General features: G+C 46.4%; 1 protein-coding gene and 1 pseudogene across 1 annotated transcript; one reads left to right on the plus strand and one right to left on the minus strand.

Moving 5' to 3' along the window:
- The first annotated feature begins 477 nt into the window (after positions 1-477).
- LOC123042322 (uncharacterized) lies at positions 478-2,942 on the plus strand. Its single transcript, XM_044464796.1, has 2 exons — positions 478-1,980; positions 2,415-2,942. Exon 1 carries the CDS (start codon positions 623-625, stop codon positions 1,955-1,957), a length of 1,335 nt encoding a protein of 444 aa, XP_044320731.1. The 5' UTR covers positions 478-622; the 3' UTR covers positions 1,958-1,980; positions 2,415-2,942.
- Positions 2,943-7,065: 4,123 nt separating this feature from the next.
- Positions 7,066-7,204, minus strand: LOC123047834 (uncharacterized; annotated as a pseudogene).
- Between the last annotated feature and the right edge of the window lie 6,002 nt (positions 7,205-13,206).

Genomic DNA, 13,206 nt, shown 5'->3' on the forward strand with positions numbered 1-13,206 from the left:
GATCGAGGACTGGGCGTCTGGGCCCCGCTGCCTGTTGTAACGCTGTCCCCCTGACGCCTGCCGCCCCCCCACTGTCCCCATGATCCAGGCGCGTCGGCAGTCCGCCCGACAGGATTCCTCTCCCGCTCCCCCAACGATCGAGGCGGGCCAATCGGGCCGTGCCACCGTGCTACGTGTCGTGTCGTGCCACGGGCCGGCCCGCTAGTATTCGTGTCGTGCCGTGCTGGCACGCGGGCTGAGGGTGGCGGCCCAGGCACGGCCCAGTGCATGCCTTGTGCTTGGCACGACACGATTAGCCCGTGCCGGGCCTGGCCCGTCACGTGCCGTGTTGTCGTGCTGCCGGGCCGGCCCAAAAAAATCGGCCCGTTTGGCCAGATATAGTAGGCACCGAACAAGCATCTGGCCCAGTCGATTGAGCGGAACTGCACGGCCCAACAAAAACAAGGGGAGCCCGAGAAACAGAGGCTTCACCTCAAAAAAAGAAAAAAAAAAGGAGAAACAGAGGCAAGAGAGGATCCTTCCCATCCCCAAAGGAACCCTAATCTCGATCTCAAATTTCGTCGGCGGCGGAACTCCGTCGCGACTAGCCGGAGCAGAGGGGGAGGAGGCTGAGTCCTTGGACATGGGTGTCAAGCTACCGGAGGAGGGGAAGAAGGCCCTCTCCCTCGCCTATCGGAGCGGGCTAAATGCCGTCGAAAGGGGGAAGGCCGTATCCCTCGCCGTCCACAGCGGGCTCAAAGCCGAGGTCGCCGTCTACGTCGCCGTCCGGAGCGGGCTCGAGGCCGAGCAAGTGAAGAGGCTCGTCGACAACTCCGTCCAGTGCGGACTTGAGGCCGAGGAGGCGGAGAAGATCCTCCACCTCGCCGTCCGGAGCGGGCTCGACGCCGAGGAGACCCTCTCCGCCGCCATCCGCACGGGCCTGAAGACCGAGGAGGAGATACACGCCTGCCTGCTCCAGCAGCTGCTCGCGTCCTTCGACAAGCGAAACAGGAACGACCCCGAGCTGGACAAGTGGATACGCCCCGTCGACAGGAGCAGAAATGCCCCCAAGTTCCCCTTCTTCCTCTTCAAGATGAAGGCGTCCGCCGAGAAAGCGCAGGTGTCATGGTGGATGAAGAAGTACGATATATTCCCTCCCGAGCGGCCCGGGTACACCTGCGCCTTGCGGGTCGCGCGCCTGGTGATCCGACCGGATGGATTTCGTCTGGAACAGGCAGGGGAGGGCGGGCAGCCGGGTGCGATATCCTACCATACCGACACGAGTTACAAGAAGTGGCTACGTCCCAAAGAAGGCATCTTCAAGGAGGGCTCCTCTCTGCCTCTCAGGGAGGTCGCCGTGATCCAGAGGCTGCCCCGCGGCGAGGGGGTTTCCATCATCTCTCATGTGAATGGTCTTGGTGTCAAGCTTGGTGATATCCTCTTTGTGTTGCACGGCTGGTCTGTAACCGTAGCCCTGAGCTTCACTGAGCGGGAGTTCTATGTATCCTCCAAGTTCAAGGAGGAATCGTTGTACACCAGCACCGATCTTGATTTCATAGACATTACGGTCCCTGTTGAGAATCTGATCAAGAGGCTTTACCAGATGTATAAGCTAGAGGAACAAGATAAAAGGGAAGTGCAGGAGAAACAAGATAATCAGCAGACAGCGAAGCTGATGTGCCAGCAGGAGGAACGGATGCGCCAGCTAGAGGACCAGAAAAAGGAGAAACTGGAAGTCCGGCAGAGGAGAAGGGCTGAGAGAAAGAAATATGATGGCCTGCATATGGAAATGAAGAATGTGGTTCGACAGATGAAGCAAGGAGCAAGTGCTGAAGGAATACAAGGGCAACTTGAAGAATTTGAGGACACTTGCTATTTCGCCCCAATGCTTTCGCTTTTCGGAGAACCTGAACCTGATTCGGTGAAACCATCGGAAGAGAGCTATGCCAAAGTGAGGGGATGTGCAAGGAATCTCTAGAGGTGTAAGCTTATAGTACAGACGTAAGTATGCTATTTTTTACTACCCTCTGTCTTCATTTTTGCTCTCTTGTCGATAGGTGATTTGTCTGAAGTTATCTGGATTACAATGAAATCCTGGTAACCTAAAAATGCAGACTATCAGCACTTGGTTTCCTTCTGTATATATATGGCCTGCCTTGTTCTTCACAAACTAAATTTAGGAAAATATCATATGGTGATCTGCAGATGTGGGATTCTGGATTATACCAAAATCTTAGGTCTGAAATGTTCAAGTGTTGTATATTTTTCAGTTTTGTATGATATGGCTGTAACATGTGACTTATAGCTTCACTCCTTATTGGAAGAAAATTTCCAGTTCATGGCATCTGCAGTTACATTATTATTGAATTTTCTACTGTGAATTTCAACGTCCAGGTTTCACTATGTGATCCCATTGCGTTTGATGTTGTTTGCAGCGGTCTGCTTAATCTTGGTGGTGGTGGAGCCGGGACAGGTAAGGGAACAGAGGAACCATTGCCTCGTCAGCATGAGGAATGACCATGAAGGTGCAACCCTATTTCTTTTGTTATTGTAGCTATGTTGTTGGATTTAATGCTTAATTCTCGTAGAAGGATAACCTGTATCTAACTCCTAACCAAGGAAAGCCCCCAGGAAAAAACAGTATGGGAGAGGATACAGGGTCGACTCATTCAGGGAGCTCCCTCCTTAATTAAGAAAAATTAACAATGTAATTTGAAAAAACTTCGATGGTTAATTAATAAGAGCCATTTTGGTCAAAAAAAGTGAAGAGGAAATAAGTAGAACCAATATTTTGCAACCTTGGGTTTCAATTCGTTTTTACCTTCCATGTTTTTCTGTAACACACCTTTTGGTTATTACTGATACTCATGTCTACTTTGTGTTTTAGTGATGAACCATTTTCATGTTTGTGTAAACATTGTTCCAAGTTTCCAACCCCATATATCATTGCACAAATTACATTATGTATTGGATATTCACTTCGTGCCCCTGTTATCAGTTTTTTTTAATGATTGAGATTGTTTTATTACACGTATATCGGTAAAATGATGTGCCTTGGTTCATGATTTATCCATTTGTTAATTTATACTTATGTACACCCAATGACTTCACCAAGCTTCTCACAGGCAAAGCCTTTGTAAATATATCTGCAAGCTGATCTTTGGAGTGAATAAAGCGAATATCAAGTTGCTTTTGAGCAACTCTTTCTTGAACATAGTGAAAATCTATTTCAATATGTTTTGTCCTTGCATGAAAAACTGGATTGACAGACAAATAAGTTGCATCAAGATTGTCACACCACAGACATGGAGCTGGTGTGTTCTTTATACCCAGTTCTTTCAGCATGGATTGAACCCATATAATTTCAGCTGTAGCATTCACCAATGCTTTATATTCTGCCTCTATGCTGGATCTAGAAATAGTAGCCTGTTTTCGAGCACACCATGAGATCAGATTCGGTGCCAAAAAAATTGCAAAACCACCAGTGGAGCGCCTGTCATCCAGGCATCCTGCCCAATCAGAGTCAGAGAAGGCACTGACCAGATTAGAGGATGATTTGCTGAAATCTAGGCCAATGCTCAAAGTTCCTTTGACATATCTCACTATGCGTTTTGCAGCAGTAAAATGGACATTAGTAGGTGCATGAAGAAACTAGCATACTTTGTTGACAGCAAAAGATATACCAGGTCTGGTCAGAGTGAGATATTGAAGTGCTCCTACCAAGCCTCCGTATTTTGTGCTATCTTCTTGACTCAAGAGATTACCTTCTATGAGAGACAGCTTTTCTGAGCTGGATAATGGAGTAGGTGTAGGCTTACAAGCTTGCAAACCAGCCTTTTTTACCAGATACTTTTCATGAGAGAGATGAAGTCCATTTGTATGTTTCTTCACCTCAATTCCAAGAAAATAATGCAAGTCACCAAGGTCTTTTAGAGCAAAATTTGCATTCAAATCTTTCAACAGTCCTGTGATTGCTTCATTTGATGAGCTTGTGACAATTATATCATCAGCATATATCAAAGCAAATATGCATGTGTTGGACTTGTTATAAATGAACAAAGAAGTGTCAGATTTTGATGGAATAAAGCCAAGTGCTTGCATTTTATGACAGAGTCGAGAGTACCATGCTCTCGGTGCTTGCTTCAACCCATAAAGTGCCTTGTCAAGTTTACACACATAAGAGGGAGAATTCTTGCTTTCAAACCCACGAGGTTGCTTAGAACACCGAAGAAACGCGTTTTGTACGTCTAGCTGTCTGAGACTCCAGCGCCTAGAAACATCAATAGACAAAACTAGACGGATGGTTGCAGCTTTAACAACTAGACTAAAAGTATTCTCATAGTACGTCAATGCCATACCGTTGTTTAAATCCCTTTGTAATGAGCTTAGCTTTGTAATGGTCAATAGTTCCATCAGATTTTTTCTTGATCCTGAATACCCACTTGCAATCAATTAAATTTTTGTTGTGGAGGAACTAAGTGTCATGTGTTATTTTTCCTTAGAGCCAGGTATTCTTCATTCATCGCTTTTTTCCATTTTTCATCACCAAGTGCTTCTTCTAGAGTATGAGGTTCACCCGGTTCACCTGTAGAACAAACCATGCCATATTTTGTTACGCGTTTGTAGTCAAGAGGTTGTATTACTCCCTTTTGTAATCGTGTACGCCGCGGAGAAGTGGCTAGATTTCCAGCCGCAGAGGATCCCACAGCCTGAATAGGAGTTTCTGCAGGAGCCGATCTCAAGGAAGATCCATGCGCTGCAGCAGCAAGTTCTGCATCGCTCAGATTTTCTATGGCAAAAGACATCAGTCATGTGTGTGTAGACTCCGCACAAGATCCCGCCGGAGGAGCGGGCTCATCATGGCCACATGATGGCGAATCAGCCTCGGGTCGGGCGCTCGTCGGGCGCGGGCGCATCGACGCTGGATCCCGCGCCAGCTTCGGGCCCCATGCTGGTCGAGCGAGCCGAGTGGCGTCGCTTGTAACGCACAGGTTGGCTGGTGAAGCGTGCACCACCCGTGCCAACTGCGGGATGACGTGTGTCAGACGACGATTAGCGCGGAGGAGGTGTCGTGCCGCGGCCCATGGGCGACGACAGTGTGGCGCGCGCCTGGTCTGTGGCGGGCATGCATGTAGACTGCACCCCTGGCGCGTCTCCTGCCGCCAATCCCGAGGAGGATCTGGTGCCTTGCAGGCAAACAGATCCCGAGGAGGATTTGTCTCCAGATCCCAGGCACATGAAATATGGCTCTGGCTGAGCGTTTTCTTTACCATTTTCTTCTCTGTTTTCGCCATTTTCTTCGCTGTTTCACCTGTGACACCACAAGGCTCATGCACATCATCAGTAAGAGGGTTAGTCAGCAGTTGATCATCACAATTGTTTCCCCCTTGATCAACACCGGAGAGATGAGTAGGCAAAAGAAGAATCTCTTGGCGAAGGAGAGCGTCGGCGTTGGGATGAAGATCAGCAAATGGAAACTTGGTTTCATCAAAGACAACGTCTCGTGAAATATAGACACGATCAGTGGCAACGTCGAGGCAGTTGACACCTTTATGTTGGGTGCTATAGACTAGAAAAACGCACTGTTTTGAGCGAAACATGAGCTTGCACTTGTTGTATGGGCGAAGATTGGGCCAACATGCACACCTGAAGACATGAAGAGATTTGTAGTCGGGTTTAATGTGAAGAAGTCTTACTAGTGGAGTTTCATTGTTAATGACTTGACTAAGAAGCATATTTATGATATGAACGACTGTGAGGAAAGCCTCATCCCAGAACTTGAGAGGCATTGATGCGCCGGCTAGGGGGCCTAACCCAACCTCAACTATGTGTCTGTGCTTGCGTTCAGCAGAGCCGTTTTGTTGATGGGCATGAGGGCATGACACATGATGTGATATGCCAAGGGTTTGGAAGGAGTTTAATTTCTCGTATTCTCCTCCCCAATCAAACTGAACTGCAATGATCTTACTATCGATTTTTCGTTCAACGAGACCTTGAAAGATTTGAAAAACTTGAAAGACATCGGATCTTCTCTTTAGAAGATAGATCCAAGAGAATTTGTTGTAGTCATCTATGAAGCTCACATAATAGGTATGTCTACCAACAGAACTGGGGGCAGGGCCCCAAACATCAGAGAAGATTAATTGCAAGGGTTTGGTAGAAACACTAGTAGATATAGGATAAGGCAATTGACTTTTTTCTCATTGAAAAGAATCACAAATAGTTTCAAGATCACACTCACCAACATACGGGAGCTTATTTTTCCTAAGCAATTTTTCAACTAAAGAGAAAGCAGCATGTCCTAATCGATCGTGCCACCGTGTTGACGAGAGTTTGGCAATACCATAGGCTTGTTTATTGAATCTTATACGCTCCGGGATCAACGGGTAGAGCCCTCAAACACATCTACCTTGATAGAGAATTTTCTTCGTTGCCTGATCCTTGATCAAGAAAAAATAAGGATGAAACTCAAGGAAGACATGGTTGTCAATGGCAATTCTATGCATAGAAAGAAGATTCTTATCGACACTAGGAACTAGCAAAATTTTCTTTAGATGAATATTCTGACGAGGGGTACCAAAAAGTGAATGACCAACATGACTGTTCCTCATACCTTCGTCGTTGGCAGTATAGATTTGGTCTTTGCCATCCTTTTTTTCCTTCATGGTGACCTTTTCGAGCTCGTTGGTGATGTGATTGGTAGCCCCGCTATCGACGTACCAGTTCGTGTCAACGCTGTAGGAGCCGTCCCCAGCTGCAGCCACCTTGTCCTCGTCTTGGGAGGAGTCGTCATCTTCATCGTAGCGATACCAGCAGTCCTTGTCCATGTGCCCAAGCTTGCCGCAGATCTGACAGCGGGATGCATCTGGACGAGACCTGTCGAAGCCGCCGCCATGACGAGGCTTGGAGTTGGTGGAGCGTCCGTTGCGAGAGTTGGAGGAGCCGCCGCCACCATTGTTGTTGCTTCCTGACCACCCCTTGTTGTGGGAGATCCACGCGAGCGAGGGCCGCCACCACGGCCACGGGATGCGGCGTTGTTAGAAGACTTGAAGCCGCCAGAGGAGCCATGGAACTGGGCCATGCGCTGATCAAAGTTACTCAGCATGGCATAGAGCTCGTCGAGGGTGACGGGCATGACGCGGGCGTCGAGGGCGGAGACGAGCGGCTGGTAGTCGACGTCCAGGCCATGGAGGATGTACGAGATCAATTCGTCATCCTGGATAGGCTTGCCGGCGGCGGCGAGTTCATTGGCGAGGCCGCGCAGGGAGGCGAAGTAGGAGGCGACCGACTGGTTGCCCTTCTGCGTGTTGATGAGCGCAGTCCTGATGTTGTTGACGCGGATGAGTGACTGGGACGAGAACATGCCCGCCAGTGCCACCCAGAATTCGCGCGCCGTGGTGATCGCAGTGACCGCGACCAGCGCCTCCCTTGGAGAGGGTACTAAGCAGATAGCCAAGCACATGTTGATCCTCCCGGACCCAAAGTGGGTGGAGAGGGTTGGGCGCAGAAGTCTCCTTGCCATCCTTGTCATGGTGACGTGGAGTCTGGCCAGCTTCGGCGCGGGCCGTCGACATAGTCAAAGACATCGGCGCCCCGCAGGTGGGGTGTGACCTGCGTGCGCCATAGCACGTAGTTCGTGCGGTTGAGCTTCTCGGTGACCTGACCATTGAGGCTAGGTTGGGAGGCGCCGGAGGATGAAGACATGGCTATGCACTAGATGCATTCGGGAGACTAGATTGGAAGAGGAAGGCTCTGATTATCATGTGCGATGGTGGAAACGTCTTACCTGATGTGGGCGACGTGTACATGTTAATATAGCAGGGACACACCACCCTATACAGCGCATACAAGTTGTCGGAGATTACATCTTGAAGAGAAAGAAAGATAACTAGATAAAGATAAACCTTAACAACCTAGTCTATCTTAATAGGACTCCTAACAACCGAAGCATAACAATATGGTGCGGCAGATGATGCGTGTTTGACATGAGCGTGCCCTGAGTAGTGCAACATATAACAAATTATGTTACAGATCTGCAGATAGCGTTGAGTTGTCCTCGATTAGTTAGTTAGTTTAAAACTTTAAATTTGGTGGTCTATTCAGTGGTCTTCCACGGCGCTAGCCTGGCTTAGTTCTTCTTTGGATCTCTCCTTCAGAGTCGGAGCTGCGCTGTCCTCGACGCGGGTGGCTGAGTTCTGCCACGGATCTTCATGTGTTTCTGTACGACCTATGCGGTGAGAGTTGGGTCGGTGTTCGTCCACAGCGAAGTCGGAGTCGCTTGCCCGGTGATTAGGGATGGCGATGACGCCTGCTAGGACAGAAGTGATGACGACGACGCCTATGTGCTAGCTTGGCGAGGCACTCTTTGTAAAGGTGTGTGTGGGACGTTTATGTGTGCCGTTCAGCGGTTTGTGACGATTTTGCCCTGTTTTTCCGTTAATTAATCGGGCAATTCTCTTCTGCTTAATCAATGGATGAGGCAAATCTTATGCCTCCGTTTTGAAAATAAATATAGAAGACGGCTGAGCTACTAGGCCTCTGAAGGTTATAATGATTTCTAGAACTTCAAGGCGATGGGGTGGATAAGGTCCCGCTTAGCTCCTACTCCCTCCGTTCCTAAATATTTGTCTTTCTAGTGATTTCAACAAGTGACTACATACAGAGCAAAATGAATGAATCTACACTCTAAAATATGTCTATATACATCGTATGCGGTAGTCCATTTAAAATCTCTAAAAAGACAAATATTAAAAAACGGAGGGAGTAGTAAAGACGGTGGTATTTCAATACTTCTGTTTGTAAAATCCAAGACGGGGTTACAAGTGAGCTGGATCGCCACTTACACGGACAACACCAGGTATGTGACTAGCCCACCGTTGCATGAAATGTTCACCCTGTTAACGTCGTTGCCTGCTGCCTCGCTGTTGAATATATTGTTATGCATGTATATTGTATATCTTGGTCCATCTCCTAGTCATTGTATAGTGTAGGTTGTGGCCCATATTATATTTCATATATATGTGCGTTATGCACCGATCATTACATCGAGTTGCATTGTCAAAACTTTCGTCTCCAACATGATATCATACCTCCGATCCTAAACCCTAACACTCTGCCGCTGCCGGCCTCCGCCACGACTTTCATCCCCGCTGCCACCGCCGTGACTTTCATCGCCGCCGCCGCCGCCGCACCAGCTGCCGCTGTCACCTCACGCCGCCGTTGTCGCCGCGGCTCCATGCCGCCATGCTGCCGCCCATGACCAGCCGCTGCCCACTCTCCTCGCTTCCGCTCTCCCCTCCCTAACCCTAACGGCCCCTAGCCGCGCAGCCCCTACCACACCACGCCGCCTCTTCCTCGCCGCGTCGCCCTCCCCGCGCCGTGCCGTACCACCTCCCATCCCGGACTCATGGCCTCTCTCGGTTCCTCCGGCACCACCTGCACCAATTCGTTCGCCGGCCCTGACTCTGTCATCATCCGCGATCTCAACATTCTCGGTCGGGTTCGCGTCGTCCTCGATTATCTCACCTCCACCTACTATGCCTGGAAGACGTACTTCTCCCTTGTGTTCCGTGAGTACAATCTTCGGGATCACATCGATGGCTCCGTGGATTCCCGGTTCATGGAGGACGATGAGGAGTGGATGACCATCGACGCCACTCTCATCTGTAGGTTCTACACCACCATCTCGAAGGACCTCTTCCACACGGTGGTCTCCGCCGACGATGACGCTCACGCCATCTGGACCAAGCTCAACGGCCTCTTCACCGACAATGAGTTCCAATGCAAGGTTTTCTTGCACGGCGAGTGCTTGTCATCAAGCAATTCAGTTGATAAACTGAAAGTGATAAAGAAAAACTTTTACAAACTCTGTTTGCTCTTGTTGTTGTAAACATGCAAAGCCAGCATTCAGGTTTCAACAAATATTATAAACTAACCATACTCATAATAACACTTAGGTCTCACAATCACTCATATCAATGGCATAATCAGCTAGCGAGCCATAATAATAAAACTCAGATGACAACACTTTCTCAAAACAATCATAACATGATATAACAAAATGGTATCTCGCTAGCCCTTTTTGAGACCGCAAAACATAAATGCAGAGCACCTTTAAAGATCAAGGACTAACTAAACATTGTAATTCATGGTAAAAGAGATCTAGTCAAGTCATACCCAATATAAACCAATAGTAATGAATGCAAATGACAGTGTGCTCTCCAGCGGGTGCTTTTTAACAAGAAGGTGATGACTCAACATAAAAGTAAATAGATAGGCCCTTCGCAGAGGGAAGCTGAGATTTGTAGAGGTGCCAGAGCTCGATTTTAAAATAGAGATTGAATAACATTTTGAGCGGTATACTTTCACTGTCAACACAACAACTATGAGATGGCTGTATCTTCCATACTACATGCATTATAGGCAGTTCCCAAACAGAATGGTAAAAGTTTATACTCCCCCACCACCAACAAGCATCAATCTATAGCTTGCTCGAAACAACGAGTGCCTCCAACTAACAACAGCCCTAGGGGAGTTTTGTTTAATTATATTGATTTGTTTTGATCTTTTTGGATCATGGGACTGGGCATCCTGATTACCGGCTCTTTCTCATGAATGAGGAGCAGAGTCCACTCCTCTTGAGAATAACCCACCTAGCATGGAAGATATATGCAGCCCTAGTTGAAACATGAGCTGCTAGAGCATACAAAACAGAATTTCATTTGAAGGTTTGGAGTTTGGCACATACAAATTTACTTGGAACGGCAGGTAGATACCGCATATAGGAAGGTATGGTGGACTCATATGGAACAACTTTGGGGTTTAAGGAGTTTGGATGCACAAGCAGTATTCTCGCTTAGTACATGTGAAGGCTAGCAAAAGACTGGGAAGCGACCAACTGAGAGAGCGACAACAGTCATGAACATGCATTAAAATTAATTCACACCGAATACAAACATGAGTAGGATATAATCCATCATGAACATAAATATCGTGAAGGGTATGTTGATTTGTTTCAACTACATGCGTGAACATGTGCCAAGTCGAGTCACTCAATTTATTCAAAGGAGGATACCATCTCATCATACCACATCATAATCATTCTAATAGCATGTTGACACGCAAGGTAAACCATTATAACTCATAGCTAATCAAGCATGGCCCAAGCAACTATAATCTCTAAATGTCATTGCAAATATGTTTACTTTATAATAAGCTAAATCAGGAACGATAAACTCACTATATTTACAAAAATAAAATAGGTCGAGTTCATACCAGCTTTTCTCATCTCAATCAGCCCATCATATATCGTCATTATTTTCTTTCACTTGCACGACCGAACGGTGTATATAATAATAATAGTGCACGTGCATTGGACTAAGCTGTAATCTGCAAACATTCAACTCAAGAGAGAAGACAGGGTAATATGGGCTCTAAGTTAAATAAACAATCATGCATATGAGAGCCAGTAAACATTTTAATATGGTCTTCTACTCTCGACCCCCAAAGGAAAGAAAAGAAAATAAAACTATTTACACGGAAAAGCTCCCAACAAATAAAAAGAAGAACGAGAAATCTTTTTGGGTTTTATTTTAATTTCTACTACAAGCATGGAAATTAAACTAAGTATTTTTTTGTTTTTCTTAAGGTTTATCAAACACACAAGAAGAAAACTAGAAAAAGAAGATTAAACTAGCAATGGATAATACAATGAAAGAGTATGAGTACCGACGACTAGAATAGTGTGTGAACATGAATGTAAAGTCGGTGAGAAATACGTACTCCCCCAAGATTAGGCTTTTGGCCTAAGTTGGTCTAATGCCAAGGATAGCCTGGCTGATATCCGTAGTTGTAACTGAGGTTGTACTGAGATGCAGCAGAAAATGCCTCCTGAGCTGCGGCATGTTGGCGAGCCGCCTCCACTCGCCCCTCGTGTTCAGCTGCTTCCTCCCTGGTAACAACATATCTTCCTTTTGCCTGGTAATCAAAAAGGAGAGAAGCAGGAAGAGTAACATGGAAAATACTACGTCTGTCAAAGATTAGTCGATACTGGAGGAATTGTTTATTCCTCTTAAGAAAATGATGTTGGACCATAACGTCATAATCTAAATAAGCAGGAGGTAACATCATATCCCCCTCTCGTGGGGCTATACCAAGATAATTAGCCACACGGGTCACATAAATTCCTCCAAATAAATCTCCAGCTCTACCATTTTTATGCAACCTACGTGCAACTATTGCCCCCAAGTTATAATCTTTACAACCTAACACAGCACTCTTGAGGACACAAAGATCAAGGACACACATATGACATGCTTCATCTTTACCGTTAATGCATCTACCAATGAAAAGAGCAAAATAATGTATAGCAGAAAAATGAATGCTCCCTATGATAGCTTGTGCAATATCCCTAGATTCTCCCACAGTGATATAGCAAGGAAATCTCTAAATTCAGATTTGTGGGGATCACTAATATTGCCCCACTGTGGAAGTTTGCAAGCAGTTGTAAAATCCTCTAAATCCATGGTATAAGATGTATCATAGATATCAAATAGGACACTCGGAGAATTACGTGTACATTTATATTCAAACCTTTGCACAAATGAATTAGTCAATTGATAGTACTGAGGACACTTATCTTGTAAGAAGTCCTCCACATCGGCATTACGCACATATGCGTCAAATTCCTCCTTAAAGCCTGCTTCGACCATAAAATCATCGGATGGCCACTCACAAGCTCGTACTTCTGCGTCCCTCGGTAGTTCAATGTCTTGCTCACGTACAGCAATCCTGGGTCCTTTCTTTACTGAGGAACCACCTTGGTACATTCTCATAGACATAATTCTTTTTCTGAAAAATTTCTGAAATTTTAGTAACTTCAAAATGAAAGTGAATAAAACTAAACAAGATTGATAGCAACTACTCCTACAAGTGCCTAGAGCCTATATCATGCATTAGAATTACTTGGGACCTCATAAATTTAACATGCAAGCTCAAGAACAGGGTCACATATGCAGCAAAAATTTGCAATGAATAAAGCACCAGAACAAAAACTAATTGGACCAATGGAGGAGTCACATACCAAGCAACAATCTCCAGTTTTGTGAATGGAGCTTTGAGCAAGGAGATAAAAAATCGCAGCAAAATGAGCTAGAACTCGTGCTTGAGCTGGATGGGGATTTTTTTGGGAAGAAGATGGATGTGTGGGTGTTGGCATAAGTGGAGGGG

Source organism: Triticum aestivum, chromosome 2B (assembly GCF_018294505.1).
Source record: "Triticum aestivum cultivar Chinese Spring chromosome 2B, IWGSC CS RefSeq v2.1, whole genome shotgun sequence".
Taxonomy (NCBI): domain Eukaryota; kingdom Viridiplantae; phylum Streptophyta; class Magnoliopsida; order Poales; family Poaceae; genus Triticum; species Triticum aestivum.